Genomic DNA, 16,782 nt, shown 5'->3' with positions numbered 1-16,782 from the left:
TGTAAAAAGTTTCTTATTGAAATACGTTGTAATATTTTAAACTTAAATATGAAAATAGACAATGTATGTTCTTCATTTATCATAATTAAGGTAATTTTGTAAGCAAGCGATACGACTTACGTTCATACAAATCAACCGCCTCTTCAAGGTCACCTCGTCTGCATACAAACTACGTCAACACAAGCAAACGCCGATACTACTTACAAAATAAAGGCTAATATCGAATGTACGTTAATTAAAATACCTCAATTTGGCGGTAAATTTCTGTACGAAGATACAGCGGTGTGTCATTCAACGGTCGAATGTTAAAGGATCGAGTTTCGGTCGAAAATAAAATCGATTTCTCGGAAGTGTTGTATCCAGCCAGTGTCACCGAATGATAGTCTGTAAGGTTACCTCATGGAAGAGTTACGTAATTTGTCGGAGTGTTTAATTTCTGTGTAGTGAATGTTTAGTGTAATTATTTAGTGTTTTTTTTTCGTTTTATATTTGAATTTCGAAGCATTTCACCGGAAATATAGTTTCAATAACAACGTATTTTTCCTAAACTTTTTTATTTGAATTCCGAACGCTTACAAAACCGGTTATGTTTTTTCTTATCCCCAAAAGCGGCATCTTACGTTAACCGTTATATTTGAACAAAGTGTTTTTGCATGTTCAAATGTGTTTTTTGCTTCTATTTCTGAATATTTCTTATCTGTTTGTAATTAGGTATGACAAATGAATAGTTAAATCAACTGACATAATTTTATTTACATTAATGCAGAAATGAGTAATATTTGTACCTCGGTTATTTTAGTAGGTTAATTTTAAATCGTCCAACTATGGTGGCGTTTTAATAATAATAATTTTCCTTTAGTTATCTATTTCTTATTGGTTTAACGTTAGTGTTTAATTTTTTCCTGAATGTGATAAATTATAAGAGAAATTATTTACCAGGGGTCAATAATCTATGTTACATAGAGGTCGTAACCTAACGAATAAGTTTGGTTCGTACGTTTGGTTAGTACATTTTTATGTTTTAAAAATATGTATGTCATTCGAAATCATCGTAATTAATATAATGATATGTAAGCCGACGTCGGATGTGATTGTCGTTATTACAAAGTTTGTTAAGTGTAAGCATAGTGCTTAACGCAACAACCACCGAAGTTATTCCGACTCTACTGTTATTGACTTAGTTTACTTTCATGATTGTATACTATTAAAAAAAACAGTTGTACCGGATTTTTACTACTGCATTGCATATTTACTGTGTTACTCCCAAGATCTGACAAGTTGCTTAAAAGTCTGACTACTACAGTTTTTAAATGTCCTAAGAGTGTTTGTTTGAGTAATTTCGTTATAAGATTTGGTCACTAAGGGACTGTTTAAGTAGTAATTTTGTAAATCTGAGTATGGCAGTGAAAGCTTATATTAAAGCTTCATATCGCAGTAATATGTCGTTTACTTTTTATACTTATTAAATCATTTTTTTGTAGTTTATAACAATGTAGGAAAATATCTAGTTACATTTGAAGATGTAACGAACGGAAAATATGAAGTGAGCTAAATTAATTAGATCCCCGTTGGCTAGAAACGCAATATACTGAGTGGCGTCATCAGATGATGAGATCGCGGGCCGCAAATAGACGCGCGTCGTACACCTCTGTTTACCACTTGTTATCGGAAGAGGAATGCGGCCCGTGAATCATCGCCTCTGGTTACCAGGTGCTTTAACTTTGCAGATTTATTATAATTGCGTGTTTTATATCCGCATATCAAGCACTAATCTTGTCTGTAGTTATGACATGTGAATTAAAAAATCTTTTTTTTTTTAAATAATAAATTAATTTAAATTTTTTCGTATTCGTTTTTCAAATTTGCAAATAAAAGATATAATAAAATTGTTGTATGTTTCTTAAAGAATGTCACATAACCGGTTTTGTTGCGTAAATTATGAAATAATAGAGAAAATATTCAAAATACCGAATTTGGGTAGTTTCCAAACGCTGTTAAAAGTTAATTTGTAGATAAATAATCATTGCACATAGGCATCGTATTTAATCTGTGGCGTAGCTGAATGAATTGTCATTGTGTTTGTGGTGAAAAGTGTCAGTGTATCAAGTGTCACGAAGGTATAATATTTAGTCTGTGGCACGTGTAAAATGAAGGAGAAACGTCGCGCCGGCCGCTGCAGAGGGAAAGTACAGCACGCGCTGCGTTACCTCGGGTAAATGTTGTCTTATTGCCTATTCTGGAAGGCATCTAGACTAATTATACTTTCGACTGTGTTTCTTGATAGACTCAGTTCCAGAAATCGATGTTATAGAGAATAGCTGTTGCCGGCGACTCCGTCCGCGTAGAATTAAAAAAAAAACATAATTAGTAGCCTTATGTGTTCATACATACAATGTATGTATGCCAAATTTTATCGAGTTTAGAGTCCGTTCAGCCGTTTTGGACCTTAAAACAAACATCCATCCATCCATCTAAACATTAGTAAAATTTTACCTATAACAAGGTTACTATAATTCAACAATGTCATTACATAAGATACGAGGTAACATCGTCAATTACGCTAGTCTGAATCAGTCTTCAATATTGACGATGACGTAATTGTAACACGTGTCACGTGACATCAGTGTAAACCTGACGTTATGACTAACGTAGTTAATGATACAATCCCCGTTGGGTTAACACTGAACAACAGAATTATTATCTCATTTAACAGAGATAACAGTATGTTTTAAATGGAGATTTCGGTCTCAAAACCAACGGTAATTCTCATTTTCTTTTAAGTTATTGATCAGCTGTGTTGCCAGTATTGACAGTTAATAGATAATAAATAAACTTTTAAAAAATGGGACCCACCTACAAACTGCAAAACATTTCGAACAATATATTTCGAAATTGGAACACCAGGGGCGGAGTTACGCGGTAACATATAAAAAAAAGAAAAAAACATACAGACGAATTGATAACCTCCTTCTTTTTGAAGTCGACTAAAAATATCCATTTTGTCTTTAAAGTTTCATCGTTTAAATGTTGTAAGTCACCGAAGTATATACAGGTTGTTTAATAAACAAGCGAGAAAAAGCTTATGAATCTTTAATACAAGGTAAATGCCTCCAAGTGGGATGCGAAACGCCCGTCTTAAAGTTTAATGTGATTTATACTGTTAAGGAAACTCGCTGAAACTCCAACTCTGCTATTTCACTTATTTTATTAAAAATTCATGAGTTTATTTTGAGAGTTTCTGTATTATTATAATCATTTACAATTTGAAAAATATAATTGGGCTTAAATTTATTCGAAATTTGATAGATTTATTTTTATTTAGAGCTAACCCGTGACTGTCCGCACGGAATTAAAAAAAAAACTTAATTTGTAGCCTATGTATTCTTCCAGACAATGTTCTATATCCAAATATCACCGAGATCCGTTCGATCGTTTTAGAAATACCTTGATAACAAATATCACTCCACCTATCGAACCATTCGCATTCAATTTAAGTTAAAATACTAAATTACATCGACTAACTCTAGTTATATTACTTTACGTCACAATAATTTATTAGATCTATGAATAGGTATTACTTTAGTTATTTTGTGTGCAATTTTCAACTTTATTGCAAAGTAAATTCCATCTATTTAGTTTTAAATTGGAATGAATAGATGATAGTTGAGACGCGAAAGCTCCCATTAGCTAGATTAGCATTTTAATTGCGATTGTCATTATATAAGTATAGGGTTGTAATTAGCAGGGTTGTAATTGCACGTCCCATGCATTTCAATGTATTCATCTAGAAGGCTACGGTTGACACGTTGGATGCCGACTCGTCTGGCGAGTTTATAAAATTGTAGCATAGAAAGTGTTAAACGTATTAACATTTTATAAGACATATATTTATTTATATATTTTTAGGTCAATAACATATATTTACATTGATACGTACAACTGCATTTTTTTAAAAATTGGAACCCAATGTCATATAAAAAATCTTATACGTTAAATTCTATTGTCACCGTGTTAGTTATCATACTCAGTAACGGCTTGACGGAATTTTATGATTTTTTTGCATATTCAGAAGGCCTTAGAATCGAATATTTTTATCCCGCGTGGACGTAGTCGAGGGCGACAGCTATATAAAATAGTACCAACATATGTTGGAATCCGTCTGCTGTGAATTTACATTGAATGCTTACAACGCAATATACGTCAAGCGTTGTTGTAAGAAGATTTTTTTTTTTATTTGGAGACTTTTGCCAGCCGGCGTCAATGTTAGCTCAGCAACGTCAGCTCTTGTCAGTCTTTTATTTGAATTTGTCACATTACGACGATATTATAGGTATTTCCCGTTGGGCCGATCGGACCAATAATAAACGGACTAATAGGAACTGAATCGCTCTGGGCAGATTGGTAAAATAGGAAACCACGCAACAAGATAGTTTTATTACAACACTTTAGCGGTTTAATTGTTTGCGAGTCTCATATTAAATTAAACTTAGCGAACCCTTAGTAAAAACTTATCAACTATGGGTTCGGCATTGGGTCAAGGAAAAGAAATCTGATATATTCGAGTTTTGCAACGATTTAATTGGAGTTATAAAAACAAAATGAATATACAACAGCTTTGTGGGACAAAGAGACGTAATGAATAGAACATGCGAGTAGCTTTTTAATTTGTTGGAGACTAATAACTGTAGGGAATTGGGGCGGGCCACGACACGCGCGGGATATAGAACAAATAGCTTTATTGTTTTCCAACCAGATCTATGCAATATGAATGAGTTACTATTGAAATCGTCGCTTCCTCTTTTATCACTATTATTATAAATAGCTATTAACCAATACGAAACTATTCAATAGGAGACATTTCTGTTTTTAATATTTAGATTTGTGAAAGAAATTTTGAGTGAGTTCAAGAGAATGGAATTTATAAATCTTAGATATGCAGAATTATTACTTTCTAAATTATACATTAGAATGTTGTTTTCCGTTGTAAATGTATTTAAAAAAAATGTATTACTACACATAAAACATAAGTATGGCAAATGGAAGCCAGTTCAGCGAAGCAGAGACAGACTCGGTCCAGAGCTGGTTTAAAGTTGGGAACTAGTTTGCGAATACATTGTAGAACTTCAAGAAGCGTATCACCATCTCAAAGGCAACGTATCTGCGATTCCACTGGTCTTGCACATGTCCATGGGCGTCGATTAACACCTCGGTGTACCCGATGCTCGTTTGCCCACTACTTTTATGAAAAAAACCAAAGATTCCAGTATTAAGTGAACAATGTTGTTTGTTGCAGAGGGGCGGTGTGTGAGTGCCGCACCGTCATGTCGCACCACAGCGACGAGCAGGCGCTGCTGAGCGTCGCATCAGACTCGTTCTGGGAGCCGGGGAACTATAAGCGCACAACACGACGAATTGATGATGGCCATCGGCTGTGCGGTGAGCTGCAAGCACTGGTGCAGGAGAGAGCTGATATTGAAAAGACGTATGCAAAGAGTTTACGTGCTTGGGGCAAGAAATGGAATGATCTTATAGAGAAAGGTATGTTACTCATCTATTGTGAAATAAGTCAGTGTACAATCTGACTAACTGTAAGTTCCTGAGACCGAAATATCTGTATAGAACATATTTTTTTTATATCTGTATAAAACATATTATCCCTATCATTAACTTTGACGAAATAGAGATATGTTTTAAACAGGGATTTTGGTCTTAGAAACCCACGATAAGTATAATACGTCAAATCGTAACAGGTGTAGTATATTTTGTAATAGTTTATAATATACCTAGTCAGAATATAAACTTATGGTTCGCAATTGTATACAAGTAGAACTGCAAACTAAAATCTGTCGATTTAATGAAATGGCCGAGTTCTTAGTGAAAATCTTGCCAATATATTCTATCTTACAAACATTATTTACTGACAATTCAATAATAAAGATAAATATCTAGTCATTGTAAAGTCACCATTAATACCCTTCTTATTAATTCTTCACTCGCGAGTTTCACGAGACATTGAATACGGGACCACCCACGTCGAACCACTTACACCAGTTTGTAATTTTTCATCTAGTATCTTTAATAGTTGTTAGAAAGGGACGGAATGCTTTTTACTATCATTACTACGTTTATTTATTTGTGTTTCCTCTTTTATTAATATTTTTTTTTGTTTAAAAAATCTTTGTTAGATAATTTTCTATATGTTACCTTGGTGAATTTTTTTTATAAATTAATTGATTTGTTAACTAACCAAATATTCTATACAAAGTTGGTATCGTATTTACCATTTTGTTCCCCCTTTAAATCTCACTTAACTTAACTTTGACAAGTTTTATTTTGATGATACAATTTACTTTTCTGTTAATGTGAATTCGTGTCTACGAGTTCTTTGATCGTATTCGTTGAAGGGCACAAAGAATGCCCTTATTTCCAGCTACAGGGGCTCTTTGACATATCTCCAAGGCCCGGATGTTTATTGCGTTGTTTTATTGTACATCGATGGTTGTAGATATCGTTTAAATAAAATATACGAGACAGAAGAAGCAATCTACACATTTTAAATTATTATTACTAGCTGTCGCCCGCGCCTCCGTCCGCGTGTATATATAAAATACTTAATTAGTGTGGCCTATGTATATTCTTTCAGACTATATACTATACGTATGCCAAATTTAGTCGAGATCCGTTCAGCCGTTTTAGAGATGTCCATGTAAGCATTCGCATTTATAATATTAGTAAGTTAAATAAAAAGCAGCTCAAGGCTTCAAGGCATAAATTGAAAAAAAAAAGAATAAATAGTATCCTATGTCCGTCTCCTGGATCTAAGCCGATATGGCTGAAAATTGGTGAGGTACCTCCTCACCAATTTTCGGCCGTAAAGCCGTTCTTGAGTTATAAATTGTGTAACTAACACTACTTTTTTATATATAGATAATGATTGCTGTGTAAATTTTTTTCTAAAACATGGTTGTGATTTGTGATTGACCATAGTTGCAAAAGCAACTATGTATACGATTGAGATAAAATATGTCACTAAGGGGTTGTTTAATCAACTAGTAGACGATTCTGAGTGATGTGTGAAGTTATTATTTTAAGTAAATAAGAAAGCGAATGGTTTCACAAACACACATAACACTGTCCACACAAACTACGAACACTTTTCTAATGCAATCAGTAAACATTTAACGTAAGTCCCCCGCGAACACTTGCATCACCGCCTACGTAACTACGGACAGACAACACTTCCTAGTATTGATATATTGAACTGGTATCGAGTGGATAGGAATTTGTAAAGGTTAGCCTCGTACGCATCGCTACGCACCTTTCTCTTAGTGAGCACAGCAATAATTACGTCAGATGAATATTAGTATATTTTAAATTATTTTAATATCAAATAATATTCATACTCTAAGATAAAGGAAGATAAAGGATTGATTTATAGCGATAATTGATGGTCAGTTTTAATCTTAGAGTGACAAGATGATGTGTATAAGTCAACGTGACACGTGACAGTAATTTGCTAAATTTTAATTTAAAAAAGGCGCTAATCTCTTCTTATTTGAAACCAAAACTTCCTTTTGTATTAGAGTCGCCGCACACTAGAGAATTTTAGTTTGATGTGCGTTTATTCAGAATGAGCATGTACGGTGGTCCATATTATACTGATAACATGCTCGTACTGATTAAGTGCACGATCAAAGTTTTCAACGACTGAAATTCTCTAGTATACCCCCCGTATACTTAGACAAACAAAGTTTTGGCTTCACAGAAAGAAATCGCGGAGGCCTAATTTAGTCCTCTTTCCTTTCCCACCCTTTTCTTTCTTAATAAGGAAAGGATGGGAAGTGGAAGTGGACTTTCCGGATGAGAAGATGCATGGAAGGGAAAATATTTTCTTTCTGTGCATACTCTCCTCCGTCGATTAAAGGTAGGCAACGCATATGCAATTACGGATGTCTATGTGCAACGGTCAATTCGCTATTTCAGCGATTTCAGGTGGCCGCTCGCTCGTTTGCCACCTTATGATATAAAAAAATAATGTTATGTTAACAGTATTGTTTTGGAATTGAAAGTTGATGAGGGTGCCACCATCGGTTATTCAGATCACGGATTCGATCCGACTTGCATACCTTATCGGAAAACGAAAGTATCGAGCGTAACTTCTTAAGGTGCAATACACCATGTACATACTTTCTACATAACACAACCATTGCAATAATAACAAATTAAAACTCTTTTGTTCAATGTGATAACTCTATAAATGGATAGGCGATTGCTTGGAAATGACAGCTTCAGCTTCGTTCCGATTCCGCGCTTGCGGGGCTACACAAAGAGCATTCGCTTCGAACTGATTCCATTACGATTTTCAAAAATGTATGGAATTGACACGCGACAAACTTGACTTATCAAATGTTAGTGTCAGTTCTATAGATTTTTGAAGTTCGTAATGAAATCGCTTCATAGTATTTTGTCTAGATCCGCTGTTGATGTTACGTGACAGTTAATTCTATCTATATTATTAGTTAACATCAACGCTATAAACAGATACCATCATCGCCAAAATGGCGGAATAGGCACAAAATACTTTTATAGCCAGTCTATTTAAAGACGTCAGTTAATAACGCTATGAAACAGCTGAAAAACAAACATAACTTCATCCCTTTCATTCACCTTGATTAAGTAGAGATAATAATATTTTTTTGTACATGTGTTTCGGCAGTTTGCTGGATTTCATCCTTTATGATTTATGTAGTAATAACAAAGAATAGAGGTGGCGAAATAAATTCATCAATTTCTCATTTTACCAACGAAAATTTTTCGTCACTTGAAATTGCGTGTCTTTACATCATTAACTCTGTTGCAAACGTCCATTGTCGGAAATGTCATTAAATCATTGTCAAAATATCATCTTTATCTGAGTTGAGTAATGAAAGGCTATGTAACAGCAAGCATTCGATCCCGAACTTAAAGTTACAGGCATTACGTGAACACCTTAAGGTATTTTTTTTTCACGTGTAATAAGTGTTATTATCGATAATTTAGGTATCTGTAGCAAGATTGTTGAATATTGGATGCAAACATACCGTGAGTTTCCACTGACAAGATACTTTTATAAAAACATTTTGTTCAACTTACTTATTACTTATAAATGCGAATGTTTATATGGTTGGATGTTTGTTTGAAGGTATCTCGTGAGCGTTTGTATGGATTACGCTGAAAGGCATAGATGTAGAATATAGTCTGGAAGAACCTAGGCTACTTATTTAGTTTTTTAGGGTTCCGTTCCTCATGGGAAAAAACGGAACCCTTATAGGATTACTTTGTTTTCCGTCCGTCTGTCTGTCAAGACCTTTTTTTTTAGTTAGTACCAATATATAAATACGACAATCTTGATGATTTAATATACATGAGTTGTTACTTATCATCTTTAAGCTTTAAAAAGAAAACTTGGTATTTCCTACAAAAGTGTTTCCACTTACATATTAAGTCAATTTCACTCATGTACCAAATTATATTTAATTTCACTTGTTTGTCGTAAACTGAGGTAGTTCGATCATCTTTTACTGAGAAATTGTTACTTTATTTCTTCACTGTATTTGTATTTAAACCGCACTCAGTCACTTTAATACTCGTTAAGTGTAGATTTCTTATACTTAATTAAAAAAAGACCACTTATGTTCATAATGAAAGAGTTATAAATAATTATAATAATTAACTTATACGTCGACTAAAAATAGTATTTAGTTACTTCGGCAGTTGTTTTAAACCTTTGACCCGTAGTTACCGAACCAAAACAACATGTAAGCCGCCAATTTAACTTCTAATTGCAAACCACAATCCTAAAATCCACTTACATATAGTTCAATGGACGCAAACAAATTTGAATCTTAATCCCATGTATATAAGGATTGTTCTATTTGGGTGATAAACTAAGGGTAAATTCTGTTAGTAATTGAGTTTAAAGATGTACTTTTATATTCGTTTGTATCCATCAAACGCTGGTGTCCATTGCCGAAACAACTATACAGAAACATATTTATTTTGAACAAGCTGTCGGCCGCGATTACGGCCCCGCGGGATAAAAAAAAACAGTTAATAAGCCTATGTGTTCTTCCAGACTATGTTCTACATTTATGCCAAATTTCAGCGAGATACGTTCAGCCATTCCAGAGATGCCTTCAAACAAATATCCATCCATCTAAACATTCGCATTTATATTATTAGTAAGATTTTAATAGCCTTATAAATCCATTTTTTTTTAGATAGGGTTGTTAAAACTTCGTATTATCTTTGAATACGACTATACCACCCATCTTACTGTCTATCCTACTCTACGATGTCGTACCACATTTCGACATTACCAGCGGTAAATAACAGACTTTACTGTACCCAATGTCTAGCGATTTTATTCACCGGAAAGAAAGCAAACATATAAATGCCAGCTAGATGGTACTATGTGGGAAAGTGGTACATCCTCCATCGAGCATACTCATTCACGCCACTTGCTAAAACCAATATCACAAGGCGCCTAGACTGTTTAATATTATTCATTTGTATAAGACATTTAAGTCTGGACTATTCTCATCAGACAGTACACTTACCACTTGCCACTGATAGACATTAAGTTCTCCATATCTTAGTAATATTTTAAATGCGAATGTTTGGATGGATGGATGTTTGAAGTTATCTCCAGGACGGCTGTATAGATCACGCTAAAATTTGGCCTATGTGTAGAATATAGTCTGCATTATTTTATTTTTTTTTAATTCCACGCGGACGGAATCGTTGGCGACAGCTAGTTAATGTTATAAATAAGTTAGTTATCGTATAAAATCTTCATTTTATCCTATTATTAATCATTTTCATTTTACCCTTAATTAAAGTAATATAAGGTTTATTAACATAGATTGCTACAATCTCAGTGAAGTACCGGTGTTGTTTCCGTAATACCTCACTTTAATTATCTTTATGTGCCAAAATATGGCGGCGATATGAGGGTTGCCAGTATCCGTGAAGGTTACATTAATTCAGGTCACGTGTAACCTCCTTAGTGTTGCCTTACGTAAGTTAACTAATTTGAACACAAATTTTAAGCTTTATTTAAATTTAACTTTGGTGCTATTAACCAAACGAAACATAATAGCAATTTTGGGTAAATATAACTTTAAGTTTGTACCTTGTTTAATAACTATAAAATGAATACGTTAATAGTGAACTTAATTCACGAATTTAACTACACAGATTTAATTCCTTATGTTAAGTTTCAAACGTTACAATAAACTTCTCGATCAAGCATCTACTGAATAGTTTCTTGTTCAGAAATAGTTTTTTTTCAATGTTTTAAGTTTTAAATGGTAAAGTAACCATTAGCTTCTAAACTATAAGGTTCTAATATAACTTTCATCAACCTCAAGTAAGATGAACCTGTAAAACAATTATTTTAAAGTATATTTGCGACCAGAGTTTATGCGTGTACTGTAGTCCTAACACGAATATTTGTGACAACCGCCTTCGTATATTTATCATTAATTATGGCGAAATTAGTATGACATTTTTGGTGTAGTTTACGCCCGATGGATACATAAATTTTGTCGACAACGATACGATTGCGCTTGTCGAAATTTTTCGTTATAGGTCCACTGTTTGGTTTCCTAAGTATAAACTAAGTACTTTGTATTATCCAGGGCCGGAGTACGGTACAATGGAGGCAGCGTGGAAGGGTGGCATGGTGGAGGCAGAGAGGCTGTCGGACTTGCACCTGGGTGTGCGCGATCGCCTCGTCAATGACGTCATCGCACAGATCAAGAACTGGCAGAAGGACACCTATCACAAAGTAAGTTATATGAATTAGTAAAATGAAATTACGTTATTAAGTTTTAATGTTATACAACTTGATTCATAGAACACAAAATAATTATATTTAGTTTAAAAAAATATCCACCATCACCTCTTAAGGCTCTTTAGCTTAGACCAAATATAATAACATGAAATAAAAATAAGCGCTTAATGTCAGAGTAAATAAAATTTTCTTCCTTATATCTGAAATTGTATCCATTGCATTTGGGTTTATTGTACCCAAAATTAATCCATTGTCATTTATCAAGACATGTGTTAGTGGCGTTATGTTACAGCCATTTGATATAAAGTTCACAGAGCAACTAACTACAGAGAGTTGAACAATAAATAATTTGAATAATTGAAAGATGTTATATTTATACAAAGAAAAGTCTGTGAAAAGTTTATATAAACTGCAAATATACACAGCGTGTGGCAGAAAGTTCAAAGTTCTAGTATAATACACAAAAACTTTTCCACTTTTATATTTAAAAAAAATAAACCCCTTTTTTATATTATAAAATAACTAGCTGACGCCCGAGACTCCGTCCGTGTGGACAAAAAAAAACTTAATTATTAGCTTACGTGTTCTTGTGATCTATAACTATGCTAAAGTTCAGCGAGATCTGTTTATCAGTTCTGGAGATACCTTCGAACAAACATCTATCCATCCATACATCCATCTTACTTTGTAATTCGCATTTATACTATCGATTAGAAAAAAAATTCTGAACAATACATGCCATCTTTGAAATGAAGGTGAAATGTGTTACTGTTCACGACCTCGGTCACCTCGTTATCTGTGCCTGGCAACAAGCCAACTGCTGTGACGTCACAGTAATATCAAGCATTTGACTGCAATGAATTATCACAACTGCCAAAATAGCTCCAAATTATACTTGAGTTTGTCTGACTTTGATAGGTTTCAGTTTGGTATACAGTGAGTTTTCACTACCGAAATAAATGTATGAAAAACTATTTGTTAATAGAAATTAAAAACGCACTTACTATATTATGATAGACCTCTTTTCTCTAAAAAAATCCGTATCTTGTATAACTTATAATTTACTACCTATCGCCGGCGACGCTCTCCGCGCGATCAAAACGCAATTAGTAGCCTGTGTGTTCCAGACAATGATCTACATCTGTGCCAAATTCAACGAGATTCGTACAGTTGTTCTGAAGATCCCTTGTTACAAACATCCATCCAAACATTCGCATTTATAATATAAGTAAGATTAACACGAAGTATTTATAAACAATTGTAAATAGTTGTGTTGCTTCTCAACAAATCCGGCTCGAAGGACCATGGATAAATGTAAACTGTATTACATCAATTGATTCAAAGAAATTATGTAAAGTTAAAAAATTCCTCGTATCATTAAGTAACTTTAAGTATTCAAGTAAAACAGGTATTGAGTAATTGATCAAGTTTTTCGGGAGCCCTTGCATAAGTTAGTGAAAGTGCAAACAAAAAAAAAATGTACAAACGTTCCCTCTTAAATACGAATGTTTGTATGGATGTTTGTTAAAAGGTATCTCCAGAACGGCTGCATGGATCTCGCCATAGTTTGGCATATATATAGAACAAAGCCTGGAAGAACATATAGACTACTAATTGTGTTTTTTGCATTCCGCGCGGACAGAGTCACGGGTGACGGCTAGTCTTTAAATACTTAAATTATTACTTATTAAAACAAATAACATGTCTCTTACTTTCTAACAAACAGAAAGAAAACATCGTATGCGTAATCTATTTGATTGAGTCAAATTATACGAGTAAAAAGTGAATTGGCTGTATGTTGCGTAAAATGTATCATTAGCATGCAACTCAGTGTGTCACTAAGGTAATGTATTCTTTAGGAATTTTTATGTTGTTGATTACCAATTTAAACATATTACCAATCAAGTTGTGATCATTTAAAACTGTTTTTTTTTTCTAACCAGTAATTTCAAAATGTTTAAATCATTTTGTAATTTGCTAACCAAACCATTGATAGAATAGTTCTCTTTTTCCGTTACCAATTTGCCTTAATAACGATGGACTTCTACTGATGAAATTGATTCTCATTCTCTATGATAAATCTGGCATAATAATGTATTTTTGAATTGCTATTTCATCAGTGTAGCCTAAATTTAAGTTCTCTCTGTCCTCTACAAGTAGAGGCACAAAACTATTCTTAAATCTGTACAACTCTATAAACTATTTGCTTTTATTTAAGAATCTGTCGCCTGCTACTCCGTTCGCGCTTATAACAATAACTCAATTAGTAGCATGTTCTTCCAGTCTGTGTTTTACATCTTTGCCAAACTTCAACGAGATCAAAAAAAACATCAATCCGTCCATCTAAATATTCGCATTCATATTAGTAAGATTGAACTTGTTCTCTTTAGTTAGATGTTGTATAATACTTTAATATGAGTCATGTACAATATTTAGATTCATTAAGTAACATTCAATAGTGTATGACATCCATTTATGATGTCCAGCAGCGCATGTCATGCATTGAGCGGTGACATCTCATGAATAATGCCGCGCATGCGCCTTGCCCTCGCATCGGAAGCTTCCTGCGAACCTTAATAGATCTGTGCGTTTACATTTGCATTGATTTTATTTAAATATACACACAGATACACATATCTATTAAATATTGTGTCCAAAGCATTGTTTGTTGAACATATTAAATTCTATAGTTACAGTTTTTTTTTATATCATAAGGTGGCAAACGAGCGAGCGGCCACCTGAAATCGCTGAAATAGCGAAGTGACCGTTGCCCATAGACATACGCAATTTCATATGCGTTGCCTACCTTTAATCGACGGAGGAGAGGATGCACAGAAAGAAAATATTTTCCCCTTCCATGCATCCTCTCATCCGGAAAGTCCACTCCCACTTCCCATCCTTTGAGAAAAAGGGTGGGAAGGGAAAGAGGACTAAATTAGGCCTCCGGGACGCACACTCATCAGACGAAACGCGGAATTGCTTCCACTTCACGCCTGTCTTTTGTGTGGTCGTGGTATTTCACCGGGCGAGCCGGGACAATTCGTTCGAAGATGTTAAAGCGGGCTCTACCACTTTTAAATATGCTATGCTATGCTTCCTTGGTAATATTTTTACATCTTACTTATATTATAAATGCGAATGTTTAGATGGATGTTTGTTGCAAGGTATCTCTAACACAGCTGCATGGATCTCGCTGATATTTGACATAGATGTAGAACACAGTCAGGAAGAACACATAGGCTACTAATTAGGTTTTAGTAGCCTGTGTCTTCTTCCAAGTTAAGCATTCTCAGTGTAGTAGATTTAGATTACCTAAAACAGTAAACCTAATATTTATTGTTTACTGTTTATCAAGTTTTCTTTATATAATTAAGTATAAAAATATTCGAATGAAGACCATTTACTATGACGTCAAAGTGCGCATTTACTTCTGCATTCTTGCGCATACTTCATTCCAAAACAAGAAAACAATGGCTGGTACATAGTGCGTTTTATTTATGTTACATACATACGGATTATACTATGCATGAACTGGGACATAGAGATGTTATTGCAATTTAGTATTGATGATTATGGACTGTTGTTTTTCTACAATTTAGCGATCGCTTCGAAGACCCTTGTTTATTGTTTTTCATCTTTGTAAACATTAAATTAATTATAATGTTATGTTCGTACTACAAATGTCCGTCCGTGTGAAATTAAAAAATAGATGGTAGCCGATTCTCAGACCTACTGAATATGCATATAAAATTTCATAAAAATCGGTCAAGCTGTTTCAGAAGAGTATGGTAACTAACATTGTGACAAGATAATTTTATATATAAGACTAGTTGTCGCTCGCGACTCCGTCCGCGTGTTTGTCTAAGAAATAAAAATATAGGAGTGGACTACCCTTAACATTTAGGGGGATGAAAAATAGATGTCAGCCGATCCTCAGACCTACTAAATATGCTTACAAAATTTCATGAGAATCGGTCAAGCGGTTTCGCAGGAGTATGGTAACTAACATTGTGACACGAGAATTTTATATATAACTTCCGTATATAAATAATGAATTCGAAATTATAATGAATATAAAAAGAACCTTTTCCTATTAACATTTGTATGTGTCTGTGGGAATGCCGCGAACTTGTTTATGACTCACTAGTACTTATTGTTACTAAACAATTGATCATTGGATCGACCACCAACGATAAAGCGGCTACAATTGTATTCAAAATGTACAGTACAATTCGCAAAGGAAATGTTTATTTATCTGAACTTGACAATAAGTGATGTTCCATCTCTATCGTACACCTTGTGTACACGTATATGTCTCGCTCTTTCAGTGTCAAATACACGGTGTTATGCAGCTAACTTCAGTAAGACAAACATTTGTGGCTAATATAACATTATTAATCTTACATTAAAACATGTACTAATGTGTTAGAATTAAGATTAAATTTAGTATAGATATAGGACATAGTATGGCTAGTTATTTTATATTTTAATTCCGCGCGAACGAAGTCGCGAACAAAAACTGGTTAAGTATAAATTTTACATAAACATTTCATCCATTAGTATGTTTGTACGTCGTGAGAGATAACGTTATATAGTCAGATGATGTATATATGTATATTGTAAGTAATTTTTATGACGGAAGTATTCGGAGTTTTATTGAGATGAAGTGATGAACAAGGACGTTTCATACTCTAGTGAACATTAACAAATAGTTATAAAGATTAATAATATGTGAATAATTTTTCGTCAATAACTTCAAGCTGGTAAAAATTACGTATACATTTATTTTATAAGAAATCATTGGTATGGTTTTTTAAATTGCATATCACTTATTGAACTGTTTAGGTCGATAATATCGTAATTTTATTATACCAAGACCACACAGAAGACAGACGTAAAATGGAAGCAATTTCGCGTTTCGTCTGTTGAATGTGAGTACTGGAGTC

General features: G+C 33.9%; 1 protein-coding gene across 5 annotated transcripts in view; it reads left to right on the top strand.

Moving 5' to 3' along the window:
• Positions 1-16,782, top strand: part of Synd (protein kinase C and casein kinase substrate in neurons protein Synd) — a 71,349-nt gene that overhangs the window by 27,102 nt on the left and 27,465 nt on the right. The window contains exons 1-3 of one of the 5 annotated variants that reach the window (XM_013316122.1): positions 1,973-2,212; positions 5,294-5,538; positions 11,682-11,830. In XM_013316122.1, the coding sequence (XP_013171576.1) occupies positions 2,148-2,212; positions 5,294-5,538; positions 11,682-11,830 (459 nt within the window). In that variant the 5' untranslated portion in view covers positions 1,973-2,147. Of the gene's footprint in view, positions 1-1,972; positions 2,213-5,293; positions 5,539-11,681; positions 11,831-16,782 lie in introns of those variants that run through there. The other 4 variants (XM_013316123.1, XM_013316118.1, XM_013316119.1 and 1 more) reach the window with 4 other exon arrangements.

The sequence above is a fragment of the Papilio xuthus genome, unplaced genomic scaffold (assembly GCF_000836235.2).
Source record: "Papilio xuthus unplaced genomic scaffold, Pxut_1.1 DF826949.1, whole genome shotgun sequence".
Classification (NCBI taxonomy): Eukaryota; Metazoa; Arthropoda; class Insecta; order Lepidoptera; family Papilionidae; genus Papilio; species Papilio xuthus.
Note: the sequence above shows the minus strand (reverse complement) of the source record. Positions and strands in the feature narration are given on the sequence as shown.